At 41.7% G+C, this 15,406-nt stretch overlaps 1 protein-coding gene across 1 annotated transcript in view; it reads right to left on the bottom strand.

The window, feature by feature from the left end:
* N6AMT1 (N-6 adenine-specific DNA methyltransferase 1) overlaps positions 1-8,383 on the bottom strand; it is a 208,347-nt gene extending 199,964 nt beyond the window's left edge. Inside the window, exon 1 of the mRNA XM_044071324.1 lies at positions 7,959-8,383. Within this exon, the coding sequence (XP_043927259.1) occupies positions 7,959-8,086 (128 nt within the window). The 5' untranslated portion in view covers positions 8,087-8,383. The remainder of the gene's footprint in view (positions 1-7,958) is intronic.
* Between the last annotated feature and the right edge of the window lie 7,023 nt (positions 8,384-15,406).

Genomic DNA, 15,406 nt, shown 5'->3' with positions numbered 1-15,406 from the left:
CCGGAGTTCCGCTGTGGCGACCCCTAACTGGGAAAAGCCGAAAGACATTAGTTTTATGTCTGTAATACTGAAAGTTTTGTATGCAAAGACATAATTGGTATTTCTCATTTAGGCACCTTGTTTATTTGTACTTTCACTACTGTTCTGACCATCATGTGTATAATTGCAAATCTTACATATATACACTTGACTGGTATATTGCTTCACATATGTATCCTGTATACTGTTACATCAGAGCCTATCTTGATTGCTGTGCGAGCCTGTACACTGTATACTCTATGTTTATTGTTAGGTGAGCTTGCATACTCATACTTATATTGTCACGTGAAGCTTTCCTCCCTGGACCTCCACTGACACTGGGTTCTCTCAACAAACATATACACTTATGAGTCAAAGAAGGACTGAGGGAATACTCATGGGGTCAGCAAGACATTATCTTTTAGGGAACTGGCTTCTCTCCTGGAATCTAACTGGTCATCTCATTAAGCAAACAGGCCCACTCCTGTAAATTCATGGATTCTCAGCATGCTCCAATTGTTTTCTGATACACCAAACCACTGGCATGGTGTTTGGGTGAATGGCAATTATGCTCTGTGGAAGGGAGTCCTGAAAAGCTAACAATGTAACTGCTCCCATCTATAGGACACCAATGTGAAATTTCAATTTGGAAGTCATCCAAACACCAAGAAACGTCTTCCTGTTGTAAAGCCACCTTCCCACTGTAGTCCAGACACATCTGTGAAGATTATGGCTGCTGATGTGGGTAAACTCTAATGGATTCGCCATGAAAGGAATGGTACTGTCCATCCACTACTGAAGGCGATGTGTGCAGGACTTGGATAGTCTGATTTGGTGGGAAATAAGGCCTAAATTCAAAACCATTTCACCGGACTGTCCATTGCACACTCATGTAGAAAATGCATGGGGAATCACCAGAATGGCTGCAACCATTAGTTCTAGGGTTTTTGGTCATGGTAGAAAACCTACTGGAAGTTGCAGTATTGAAAATTATAGTTTGCAGATTTGGTATACAATACATTGGTAGATCTACCTGGCCTGAATGGTGTCCATAATGCAGGTGATAATTGCAAGCAGGTGAAATGGAGTAAACAAATACTTCATAAAGGTCAGTGTAATCCCTAGAGACTAGAAGGCTATGGTTAGGACTGCCTTACTAAGGCAAAGTGTGAATTACTGCAGCAACAAGGAGCCAATCTTTCAGGTATGAAAGATATCAGTGGCTTCCAGCCATTGGGGAGCTGCTAACAGGAGCATGCACTTGAACACCCTGGTGGTTGAGGAATTTGTAATAATTAGATCCTACAAAGAAGTATAACTAACTCCTTGACTTTTTTTGGAGCTATTGATAAGTAGGAATCTTGGAGCTATTCATAAGTAGGAATCATGGAAGTCTAAATAGCATATCCAGTCTTTTTCTGATAGATAGGGGAAAAGAAAATGCACCACCACCATACAAAAGGTTTATATTTGGGATGGATGTACTTGAGCCGTTCATCTCTAAAATTACACTGAGACCCAATTATTTTCTGGGCATCAAAAATTAACCTTGAATCCTACTCTGTCTAGTCTGCTAGGACTTCTTGGAAGGTTTCTTCCAGAGGTTAGATACTACCCTAATTGTGGAGATTTTTTAATGGAGGGGGACATCAAGCAAAATTTGTTTGGCTTGGAAAGTGATTTTGTACCCTTTGCAAAATGATTGTTCTTGTTCATCTGTCCATTCCAAGCAGAAAAACTTGAAGACATAGTCAGCCTCATGTCTGTTGTCATTTGCTTGTGGCTGGATCATGGCCTTCTAAAGGTTTGCTGAAAACCTTTGCCTTTGGACCTGCAACCTCAATGAAAGCTGCTTTGATAGTTGGGTTTTGTCTTGGATTCCTGCTATTGGCCTTTAGGTCATACGCCCTGCCTAAACCACACCTGGTACTGAATCATCTGCTTACTAGAAAAGCTGCGTTGAGGTAAATTAAATCTCCCAGAACTGTGGCAGAGTCCTCCATTGACATATTTTTATACTTGAAAGGGAGAATCCAATAAGGTCACACTGGTGTCTGCAGCAGTGTCCACTAATAGTGACTTGTTTTTAATGGGCTCATCTGACAACCCATATTCAGTAGCCTGTCAGTACATTGCACTAGGTTCTTTTTGTGGGGGAGTGAAGAGCTGTGTTCTGGGAAGGCTGAACCTTTTTAATGGGTGCAGTCAAGATAAGGATGTCAGGCCCTGGAGTCTCAGACCAAAAATTCTTACTATATTTGGGAAAGATGAGGCATGCTGTATTTTTTTTTTTTTAGAGTGTGGTACCACCATGACATAATTTCCCCAAGCAGCTCTGGTAACATCTCTTAAGATGTTTACCAAAACAGGCAACACCTAGAGTTGTTCTGTGGACCCCCTGCAGCCTCCTCTGCAAGCAGAATAATTTGGAGTCAATGGGCCAGTCTCCCTTTTGTCACATCAATTCCAGATAATCTCCAAACTCTGGATAATCTGGGAGAGAGATATGGGGAAGGAAGCAGTCTCCTCTGCATGAATATCTTCTAAAGGGGACTCGGGGGGACATTCAGAAATGGTTACTCTGGCACAGAAGGTGCGTAATCAGTGACAACCACTGCAAGCATATATCTTGGGTAAACACAAAAGCTGGCACTGAAAACTGCTTCTTCACAGAGACACTCAGACCGGAGCAGGTCAGGAGTGACAGTAATGCTGAAATGGTCAGAGTTAACATCACCACAGAGAACCCAAAATGTGAATTTTTTGCTGACAGCGCCACTGATTCTGACAGCATCAGCAGAAGTGATTACAAAGATATCAACAAATGCAGGTGCATGGACATCATGCCATATGGTATTTAGATCAACATATTAGTACAGGACATCTGTGATGGCCCAGACATATGAAATGACACCACTGGGGACAGAGCTACCACCACTGGGACTGGGACTGATGGGAATAAAAAACAATACTGGAGAGGGCAGAGCTGGAAACCTAGTGCATGGAGAAAATGATAATAAAACTGGATGCCATCACCAGATGGAGCAGCAGAAAGGGAATGAGACTGCCTTGCCCAGCCTTCAACATGGCTCCTGCCAACCACTCAAAAGTCAGTGATTATTCTCTGATGTTCAAGTCCCACTTCATTCATTACTACAAGTCTCATTCATAAATTTGTACTACTGCTACATTAGTAATAAGGCAGTACTAGCACAGCTTTATGAAATAAACACAGTAATGTTGCATAGGCGATACTGGTTACCACAATGTTTTATTAGAAAATTATGCTTTAGGAGTACAGCATGAAAATTTATGATCTCAGAAATTAAGCTTGAGATGTTGTAATCATTTGTTTATTTACTTACAATTTGATTACCAGGTGAGTGAGCTGGCCTAGTGACCCTTTTTAGTCACAATCCGGGTAAAACAGTACAAAATAAGTCAGTAACACAATGCAAGTAGGAGTATTAGTAGTACAAATAGGCAAACATAACATTACAAATATGCAGTACAATCAACACATTATAAATACTTACAGTAGGGGTTGTAGGGGTCTCAAGAGGACAATATATATAACTGGTACATCAACTGCAAATCTCTGGTTGTTTGCTGAGCTACACTGGGTTTTGGGACTGGGTATAGAACAACCAAATGATGATTAGGAGAGATGTAGACAGGAAAAAAATGTTATTATCCTATGAAGTGTGCTGCCACTGTACTTTAAGAGTAAGAGCAAGGGGTATGTTTTGTAGAAAGAGTGGCACATAGGCACTATGGTTAGGCCGTGGACTGTGGATGCTATAATGAGGGCTTTTCTTTATTGTTCTGTGTTTTGTATTGCTGTTATTATTTACTGTGTTATGTGGAGCAGAAATGTAGGGGTCTCAAGAGGACAGGCAGTGTGTCACTCTGGCTTGTTAGATGTTTGTGGGGTGGATTTTTTTTTTCAAGTAGTATTCTAAGTTGTTGATGGGGGCAGCCACTTTAAGATGTGTCTCTAAAGACTGTGATTAGACATTACTATACAGAGCAAAATATTGTTTAATGTAATGTTCTGCATTGATGGCGGGCTTGTCTTTTCCAATGGTCACCTATGGCACTCACTGGGCAGGGAATGCTAGTTTATAAAACCTATGTTATTTAAACGAATGCGTAAAAATACATCTGCAACATGTAGCTGTGTGTTGTATTTGGGGGGTGAAGGCTGCACTGACATATACATGCAACAACCAATTTGTCGGTCATAATTGGGGGGGGGGGGTCAGTGACATAGTCATGGCTTATCTGCATTAGGCTGTGACCTACCAATGTGATGCACCTTACAGTTGTCTCCGTTTTCCACTTTGTGCCTTGATGACAATGTACGTGGAGTCAATACCTGGATGATGTTGTTTCTCTGCTCTGTAGTGCATGGAACCACATGTGCTCCTATACATACATATATATATATATATATATATATATATATATATATATATATATATATATATATATACACACACACACAACATAACATTGAGAAACTGGTCTAGTATCCTTGTGGCAGATGCCTGGGATAAACCCACCGTGACACCCACTGGATCCTGGAAGATCCCTGAAGCTAGTACTCAAAGTTACACAAACCTTGGTGTTCATAGGAATGGGTGATTCACACATTCCATGAACAGGTGTATGTAGCAGCAACTGTATGTCCACTATTTCTGCATTATGGAGGGGATAAACGTTAAGCACAGTTGGTTTACTTTGCAACATGATGGTGACAAAGTGCATCTGTATGGCTACAGGTTGTAAAGACGGCCTTAAACATATACATTTGTGATAAACCTGCCGCTACGCCTAACATCAGTTTGAGAACTCTGTCTCTATATGTCAGGATTATTCTGTGAATGGCTACTCTGGGGGTAAGGCCTTGTTGCCCAATTTTTAATGTATTTCTTAATTACTCTGTCATATTTTTTTTTACTTCATTTGTACTTACTATGACTTTCATTACGATATTGTTGCTCATTTCTGTCTTATTGTATGTGCATTTTTATAGTACAGTTGCAGTATTTTACGGACTGGAGAAATCACATTAAGTACGTCTCTGAATTGTTCCTGTCCTGTGCACTTCTGCTCATAGCGCAATTTCACTTACTATATTGCTCTTGTTGTTTCTGAATCTTGGGGTCTGTGATCAAGGGTGAAAAAGCTTACTTGCCAACCACTGACATGCACTATTAATACCAGTCAATCGCTGATCATTTGAATATAATGACATCTTATTACCATATATCAGTCAGCATAATAATGCTCACACCTGCTCAATCCCATTCCAGAGATACTAAAGTAAATTTCACTTTTCCAGAGATAAAGTAAATTTCACTTTTAGTTTGACATGTATGAACAACGATAAAAAGACATAACGGTTTCAAATTTAACATAAATGTTGTGGATTACAATGCTGCAGTTGCCCCAAAAATTAATAAGTATATTATATAGTACTGCAGAAACCTTCTAGATACATAGGGTTGCCACCTTTTTAAATGCCCAAAGTGGGATATTTTTGGTACAAACAACAGATTTTGGAGGCCAAAACATACCCACAACCAGTACAAAGGACAGAACTTCACTTTTTTGCCTAAATAAAAGGTTATTCTTGTAGCATTTTAGTTGCTTATTCTGTTTCTTATAACATTTAGGTGTTTCAGATACAGAATAACTGTTTTATGCAACTATTATATAAAATATAGGAAATAATTTTGTCCTAAAATTTCAGGACATTTCCCATTTTTACACTTTTTTATCAGGACACAACTGCCCAAAGAGGACTCGCAAAGCGGGACAGGTCCCTATAGATACAGCACTTCCAGTTTGGCATTTTGGAAGTTTGTGTTTTGTCAGTAGTTTTCAGCTTTACTGTGGGAGTGCAGCCACATTTTTATTAGGTACTCAAATCTCATACTGTCTTTCCTACCACCACCAACAGATTTCTCTAAAAGTTGGCCTTTCACTAAGCAGACGAAAGGCACGCGATCAGATATTATACTGCACATATTCAGACGTAAAATGCTATTTTTCCCCAACATTAGAAGATCATCTGGGAGTCCAGCTTAGCTCTCAACCTCTTTGCTAACAGTCGGGCAAATGCCAAAACTACCGGGGGACAAACATCCAATTAACTCCCGCAGAAAGGTCATTACTGCATCGAATCGCCTTGCTCTCAAATGTCCACATTTTCGCTGAATGCCCAGATTTTATAATTTGTCCGTTCCTCATAAAATTGTAGTTTTCTGGCAAATCATTGAGGGCTGAATTCTGAAAATGATGACAGACTTTATACCCTTCAGAAAATTAATCCTAATGCAAAACCGACTTTGTATTAGCACATTACCCCACCGCGATTTTCACACAGGAAAGGGCGTGGCATACATGATTGACATGGCAAGCCCGTGTAAAGTTGCATGGAAAACACAGCTGAGTGACAAACCATGCAGATTACCAAGTGACATGCTGAATATTCATTGTCAACACAGTGAAGAGCTGAGGGGGCTGTATGCCAGACTGGGGAAGAGGCACTCAGACAAAATGAAAAATCGGCACCAATATCAGCAGGCGCAGGAAAGAATTCAACTATTAGTTGGTTAGAATCTTTGTAGGGTCAAAAAACACTTGAAACAAAACACAATTCTGTGGAGGAAATACACTACTTTCAAGTAACTGCAACAGTGAACTATTTAAAGAAACGCCAAACCCCCTGCACCCCCCCCACCTTTCTGTACTATAATTTTGTGCAGCAATTGGTTTAGCAGGCCTGCACTCACCCATCTTTCTTTGCACATATTTCTGGAGATAAAGCAGCAATAGGCAGTGGGACAATAAATAAATGCAATAAAAAGACCTCCCAGAAAGGTTGCCACCCGCACCATTACAGAGCTGTAATTTCAAGTCTGTCTAATGCTGTAATAGTTTGTATACATGTAGCATATTATGTGTTCGCACCCCTCACCCTTAAAAGTGTAATATTTATGTGTTCGTTTGAATACTTGAACCTTTTCATCACTAGAAATTGGACTGCTGTCGTGTCACAATCCCGGTACCAGCAAATAAGAGAAAAAAGGGTTTGTACCGAAGTAATTACAGTGCTTTGCGTATGCGATGGTTTCCGACGTTTATTCAAAGCACTTCCAAAAGTAACAGTTAATGCGCAAAGTGGTGGGAGGTTTTGGGCGGTCCTTCCTAGTACTACTGCGCATCTGGTGGGATAATGTTCTAATACAAAACCGCAAAAACTAAGTTTGTAAGAGCAATATTTAAAGTGTCCCTATTTTTCCGCCTTTGCCATTATTTGTGGCTTTGTCCAGATTTCTTGGTCTAAGAGGTTAAGACCTATGTGATACGGTAACAAGTTGGAGTTCTGTAAATTCATTAATTGGTTGTCTTTATTAATTAGGACACCACGACGACGTCACTTGTACCTGTGATCATATTGCATGCGGCCAATCCATTCTATACATAACACAAAAAGGGCGGGATTGCAAGACATACAGGGGCGTGGCTTGCTACTGATCATCCCATCGGGTATCTTACGTAAACGTCGCCCAACTTCCTACACACATTCCCAAAATTTCCCATTGATGCAAATCCTACTGACTCATACCTAGACTCCGGCTGTAAAACTTAACAGATGACATTCTTGTATACAAACATCCTAGAATATGGCTGCTAAACTCACTATTAGATGTCTGGAACGGCGTTTCCAATGTACAGTGCTCCAGCTCCAGTTAGTGGCACACTGGACAGTTCCACCTCCTGAACGTTGCAAGGTAACCACTATAAACTGAAAGCTAGTTTCGCTTCGACCACTTCCAATATAATTCCTGCCTACAAAATGTAAGAGACACACATGTGCAAATGCATTACCGTCCCGTGCTCTGAATAATTCAAGATTAGTGCCATACTTGCATCGTGTCAGCTCCTCAGCATCTTGTTCCAAGGCATCCATCAGTAGAAATGTATCTTCTGCAGGTTCGTACACTTCAGCAAAAATATCACGGCCAACGTGAGGAAAAAGAGGAGTTGGATACATGTTATATCACGTAACCATGAATATACCTGAAAGATCTCCCTATATAAAGGCAAGCACTGATAACGGCTGTAATGAAAGTAGAACAGACGTACACGCTGTCCCACAGCAGTATTTCCGCGTAAGCCTCTAGGCCCAGAACTTCCGGTCTGTGGTTGTGGAAGTTCGTGCTATACCTAAATGGTTATGTGGCCAAAATGTTGTATATGTACTCATATCGTTACAGACTTGGCATTTAAAATGTAAAAGCATATCTTTATGTTTTATAAATATGCACGTAATTTATTTCACTACAACAATAAAAACGTGTTTAGAATATTCATTTAACCGAGCATATGAATGACATGCGACCAGACTTTAGATTACATATGTTCAAAAGTAAAATGTATATTTTTTCAGCAATAGAAAACTATCTGGTATTTGGTAAGACTAAATATGGATACTTGGCTGATGGCTCTCAACCTGAAGGTCAGGAACAGATATCAGAAAAGTACAGTTGTGTACTCTTACCATAAATATAGATGTTCGAGTGTGTTCACTGTTGCAGTCATGACTGTAGGGTTTTTCCTGCCAGCAGCAGCCCTCGATCGGCCAGAATCCCAAAGTCTGGATTGGGCGTCAGCTGAGGTCGCTTTTATCCTGACGTCAATGCGTCAGAAGTATAAAGACCTCAGCCAACGCCATTACCCCAGTTTTTCTTGCCCCAGATGTCAGGTGCCCAAAACCTCAGCAGCCAAAATACCTCATAACAGACAATACTCAAAAAAAAAAGCAAAAGAGGGGGTAGGAGGGATGGTAACTCAGACTGCAACAGTGAACACACTCGAACATCTACATTTATGGTAAGTGTACACAACTGTACTATGTCCTTCGTGGTTCACTGTTGCAGTCATGACTGTAGGGTTGAGTTTCAAAGCTAAGAAAGGGTGGCTGGAGGAGAAACAGAAGGAGCGACCACAAAACCTTGCAAAACCGGCCCTAGATTTAGAATAGAGAGGGAGGTTGTAATGCTTAGAAAAAGTATGCACAGAACTCCAAGTAGCAGCCTCTAAAATACCCATGGTAGGAACCCCACGAAGAAAGGCTGCTGAAGTAGCAGTAGCCCGGGTAGAATGAGTCCTAATATTAACAGGAACTGGATTGCCATGAAAAGAGTAACAGAACTTGATGCAGTGGGCAATCCACTTAGAAATAGTTTGCTTAGTGATTGCTTTCACTAGAACAGTAGGAGCATAAGCGACAAACAATTGGTCAGATTTCCTGAATATCTTGGTCCTGTCCAGGTAAAAACGAAGCTGCCTGTGCACGTCCAAAGAGTGCAAAAGACTTTCTTCCTGACTTTGAGGATTAGGATAAAAAGTAGGCAAATGAATAGTCTGATTCAAGGCCACTGCCGAAACCACCTTAGGCATAAAGGTGGGATTAGTCCTTAGGGATACCCTGTCCTGATGAAAAATAATGAAGGGTTCCACAGCCATGAGTGCTTGCAATTCCGAAATTCTTCTAGCAGAGGTTATAGCTAAAAGAAAAGCAGTTTTCCAAGACAAAAATTTTAAGTCCGTGGAAGCTGCAGGTTCAAAAGGAGCCAAGGTTAATTTTTCCAAAACATAGTTAAGATCCCAAGTGGGAACAGGTGCTCTTATAGCGGGCCGAACATTCTTAGCCCCTCTAAGAAATTGTTTAAGTAATGGATGAGAAAAAATCGGAGGATCCATATTGTAATGTGCAGAAATAGCAGAAGCATGAAGCTTAATAGATGAAAAAGATAGGCCCATGTGTAACAACTTTGCCAGATACTTTAAAATCAGAGGAATGTTCGGAACAGTAGAATCACCACCTTGGACTTGATTCCAGGAGCAAAATATTTTCCATTTACCTGCATAAGATTTCCTAGTGCTGGGCCGTCTAGCTTCAAGGATTACATCCATTACCTGTTTGGAAAGAGTAGAGGTGTTTACAGACCCTGGATCCGCCAGGCAGCTAGATTCAGAGTTTTGACATGACTGTGCAGGATCCGGCCATCCTGTTGAGACAGTAAATGAGGGATTTGAGGCAGAATCCAGGGAGGCTCCTGAACTAGGTTCATCAGAGTGGAATACCAGAATTGTCGAGGCCAGTTGGGAGCCAGTAAAATAATTTGCGGTCTGTCCTGTTTTATCTTCAGAAGTACCTGAGGTAGAAGAGGAAAAGGAGGAAAAGCATATACTGAGAGGTGTTTCCAACTGAATGAGAGGGCATCCACTTGCCATGCTAGTTTGTGGTAGGTCCTGGTGCAGAATGTTGGAAGTTGATGATTCTGAGGGGATGCAAAAAGATCTATGTCCGGACATCCCCATGCCTGTACTATCATCCTGAATATCCGAACATCCATTCGTGTGGATCCGAAAGTGTCCTGCTCAATGTGTCTGTTAGAGTGTTGTCTTTTCCTGGCAGGAATTGTGCCTGTAAGTGGACTCTGCAGGTTAGTGCAGTGTACCACAGAGCCATGGCTAACCTGCACAGGGGATAAGAGTGAGAGGCCCCCTGCTTGTTTATGTACCACATCACTGTAGTGTTGTTTGTCTTTATCAACAATTGCCCTGGTAAAAGAAAGTTCCTGAAGGCTATCAGAGCATTCTGAACGGCGAGCATCTCCTTCAAATTTATGTGCAGGTGAATTTGCTCCTTTGTCCAAACACCCTGAAGACATCTCCCGTGCATGTGGGCTCCCCAGGCATAATCTGAAGCATCCGTTGTTAGAACTTGGTTGGTTGGTGGAGGACAAAAAGGCCTCCCCTTGTTCTGGAGACAGGCTTCGGCCCACCAAAGAAACTCTTGCTGTAGACAAGGCAAAATCGTGATCACTGTTTCCAAACTGTGGTAATGCTGAGACCACACACTCTTGAGGTACCACTGTAGTTTCCTCATATGCAGTCTTGCATATGGTATTAGGAGAATGCAGGAAGCCATGTAACTTAAAGCCTGCAGAACCTTTCTTGCAGTCAGCTGTTTCATGGAAGCCAGGTGTTGGAAAGAAGAAGCCAGTTGAGCTTTTTTTGTCTGGTGTCAAGGAAGCCATCTGGGCTGTAGTACTCAGAAGAGCACCCAGGAAAGTAATTTGTTGTGTGGGCACCAGATTTGATTTCTTTAGATTCTCTGTGAATCCGACGTACTGTAGAAGATGCTGCACAAAAGCTAGATGCTGAAGTAGAGTGTCTTTGTCATCCGCTTGAATAAGACAGTCGTCCAGATAAGGGTATATTTGAATCCCCTTCTGTCTGCAAAACGCCATTACTGGTGCCAGGCACTTTGTAAAGACCCTGGGCACAGTAGATAAGCCAAAGGGCAGCACAGAGAACTGGTAATGCTTTGAGCCCGCTTTGAATCTCAGATACCTTCTGCACTTTCGCCTTATAGGAATATGCAGGTAAGCTTCCTTTTAAGTCCAGAGTCACCATCCAAGCGTTCTTGCCCAACATAGGCAGCAGCTGCTGCAGAGTGAGCATCTTGAATTTTGGTACATCTAGGAAGGTGTTTAGTACGGAAAGGTCCAGAATTGGTCTCCATGAATTTTCCTTCCTGGGAACCAGGAAAAGTCTTGAATAAAAACCTTGCCCTATTTCTAAATTTGGTACCAATTCTATGGCCCTCATAGCTAAGAGGGACTGAACCTGCAGTTGTGCCTCTGCCCATTGATGATTTGGCAGATCTGGCCAACCGTTCGGTTTTGGCAAGGTGTGGAAATGAAATCTGTAACCTCTTGAGACTATGTCCAGAACCCATTTGTCCCGGGTTATGCGGCACCAATTTTGATAAAAAAGAGAAATCTTTCCTCCCAAAGGTGCTTCCAGGAGAGGAGCCCCTGGAACCAGAAAGGGAGAGTCATAAAGACTGTTTCCGGTAGGGTTGAGACTTATCTTCACCTCCTTTGGGAGAGGGGGCAGTCCACTGCCTATTCCTAAAAAGGGTTTATGCCTGTCCCCTACCTCTGGAATGCCTGAAACTGCTTCTCTGAGGCCTGTCCGAGCTTGGAAAGGACCAAGGTTTAGCTGGCCAGTGCCTGCTAAATCTAGGAGGTTGCACCTGTAGAAAATCCTTAACCATCTGCATAGATTTGGCTTTGTCCTCCATTTTCTTTAATACCTCTTCAGCTTTGGTCCCAAACAAAACATCGTGCTGCAAAGGGGCATCCAAAAGTTTGCCTTTAACCTGATCCAGCAAGCTTTATGCCTTTAACCAAGCATGTCTTCTAATAACTGCGCCAGTTGTTGCAACCCTAAAAGAAGCTTCCAAAGAATCAAAACCACAATGCAGGGTATGTTTACCCACTTGTTCAATAGCATGCAATAAATCCTGTAACTCCTTATCATCCACACCAATAGAAACAGCTGACATCTTTTGTTTAAATACAGACAAAAGGTATTGCTGATACTTTAGCATATGAAATTGACAGTTCAAAGCTCTAATAGACAATGTAGCAGAAGTATAAACTTTTTTACCCCATCTTTCCAAAGCCCTGGACTCTCGGTCAGAGAGAATAGGATGTTTAGCAGAGGCCGCTTTTAACGCCCTTAGGACCCTGAGAAATTGTTTCTGGATCAGGTGAAAGATTCTTAAAAAGAAACTTGTGAGAATCTGGAACCCTATAATACCTATCTGGTTTGACCGGAGCAGGGGGAAAAGAATCAGGAGAGAGGGAAGCTTCTGAAAAAACATCATCTACAATGTCCAATACAGGGGGAATAGCAAGAGGCTTATGCTGAGGGAGAAGAAGAAAATCCCTAATCCTTTCTTGGTTTCAGAGAATTCCTGCCCTTCCCAGTGAAAATGCTCCCTCATATCATGCAAAGTTTCACCAAAAGAATAATCCTCAGGAGGAGAGGCTGAAGGAAAGGAATCTTCAGCATCAGAATCCTCATAAGGAGGAAAGGAACAATCCTGCTCAAGGGAAGAAGCAGAAGAAACAGAAATTTGGTCTGAAGAATCATAATCGGACTGTAATCTAGGCTTTTTGTCAGGAGGGGGATGAGAACCCCTGATCATAGATAACAAATCTTCAACCATCCTCAGCATCTGCCTTTGAGGCCTAGGACCCTGATCAAAAGGTGTCTGTGCTTGCCATTTCTTTTTAGCTGGAGCCTTAGTCATTGTCTTAGAATGCAAAATTGAATCCATATTTACATGAAGCTGTGAAGGCCTGAAAACGTCCTCAGAAGCCGGTACCTGCCTACCGGCTCCGGACCCAACTGAGGGAGTAGTATCCGAAGGTCCATTCCCTGGCAATTCTGAAGGCCCCATCAGCTCCACACCGGAGTTGGTACAGGCAATTGGTTCAAAAGAGGTGGACGACAGGGGCTGCAAAGGCACCTCACTGACGACCGACGAACCAGCAACTGGCAATAACTGAGTAATATCCTCTGCTTTGGACCTCGGAGGCCTGTCTTTATCTTTGTGCCTCTTACACACCAGAAGCCAGAAAAGAATCCAAAGACATATTATAATTAAACCTTTTACCAAAATAGTAGAAGGCAAAGTTGTACCTACACCTAATAGTACGCTGATTAAATCTAGCACAAAACCCACAATTAGCAACGTCGTGGTCAGGCCCCAGGCAGGGAATACAATAAGAGTGAAAATCCCTATGCGGTATTTGTTTCCCACAAGAAATACAATTATTAACTTTTTCTGACATCTGAATGGAGCAAGAAAAAGACCTCCCCAACAGGGTACTTATCTTATAAAATGAAAAATCCTGGAAGTAAATCCAAAAACAGACAGGAGTAGGCCGACTGGCATCAGCGAACTGCTCAGGGCACCGCACGGCAAGAAAGACTGGGGTAATGGCGTCGGCTGAGGTCTTTATACTTCTGGCGCATTGACGTCAGGATAAAAGCGACCTCAGCTGATGCCCAATCCAGACTTTGGGATTCTGGCCGATCGAGGGCTGCAGCTGGCAGGAAGAACCCTACAGTCATAACTGCAACAGTGAACCACGAAAGACATCAGTGGTGGCCGAAGGTAAAAAACACGGGTGATTTTTAGATCGGCAGTTGCTACAATGGTTAGGGTGGTTACCTCACAAACAAAACACAAGGTTTAACTCTTACATCTATGGTAAAGTTAGGCTTAAAGTGGTCCACAAGAGCAATTAGCCTAGTACATAGCTACGAACCTACTACTTGAATTCTCTTAAAATGATAAAGGAGCAATACATTTTGCATCAACATTTCTTTTCTGAAGAATAGCAAGTATTAAACTATTTGGCATTATTGCTTGACTATAACCCTCAACGATTTACCAGATAATCACATTTTTTTTCAAGGGGAAGGGCACAAATATGAGGTAAAATCAGGGACAGTTGAGAGATATATATGGCTGGCTCACCGATCAGTTAATTTACTGTCTAGCAGGGTTTGCAGAAAATAGTGGAACTGGTTTACAACTTCATGTATTTAGGATGTGTGGTTGAGAAGAAGGAGGATATCAAAGATGTAATCAGAGAGGCTGCAGACAAATGACACAGAGTGTCAGAGAGAGTAGTGTGTTTGTTATAGAAGAATGACAACAAAGCTAAAAAGTAAGCTACATAAAATGCTGCTGTGACCAGTACATCTATGTGATACTGACACCTAGACAGTTGATGATAGAAATAAAGTGCCTGAGATGAGCGGTAGAATGCATAGTGTGGGAGAGGCAAAGAAGTGACAATAGAGCAGAAGCTAAAGTAACTTCAGTTGCAGAGAAAAAAGAGAACAAATTACAGTGGTTCAGGCACATGTGCAGGAAAGCAGAAGACTAAAGACAATTTTGGAGAGACAGGAAGAAAACGAGCAGAAACAAGGACATCTAGCCAAGAGATGGCTAGATTGCATGAGAGAAGGCCTACAACAGATATGACTGTCAAAGAAGGTAAAAGAGTGGCACCGAATTAAGAGAGTTGGCAATAGCTGACATGACACCCAACCCCATGTACAAAATAGGAAAAAAAAAGAGGTCAATGATGAGAAGGGTTATTATCTGTTCCTGAAACCAGAGGGAAGTCTATTTTTGAGCAGTTTAGTGGGTGACTTCAGATAAGGGGATGGATGGGGCTGAGCAAAGCAATGAGTGGAATTGGCTTGGAATTCAGTGGTGCTATATTATGATAGGGGCAGTTTTGAGCATAGTTACAATATTTTACATAAATTATCATACACTACTTCATATACCAAGTATCTTCCATCAGGACATTTCCTGTTTAAAATACATGTTCTAGATACTTTGAGATACAATTTAATTTCAGACATATGAGGTGCTTATAACCAGTCTGTTGAAGGTGCACATCTCTGATGTCTGAATGTGAGT

Source organism: Protopterus annectens, chromosome 5.part0, assembly GCF_019279795.1.
Source record: "Protopterus annectens isolate FY-2018-M chromosome 5.part0, PAN1.0, whole genome shotgun sequence".
NCBI classification, from domain to species: domain Eukaryota; kingdom Metazoa; phylum Chordata; order Ceratodontiformes; family Protopteridae; genus Protopterus; species Protopterus annectens.
The sequence above is the reverse complement of the archived record's forward strand: the minus strand, read 5'-3'. Positions and strand labels throughout refer to the sequence as shown.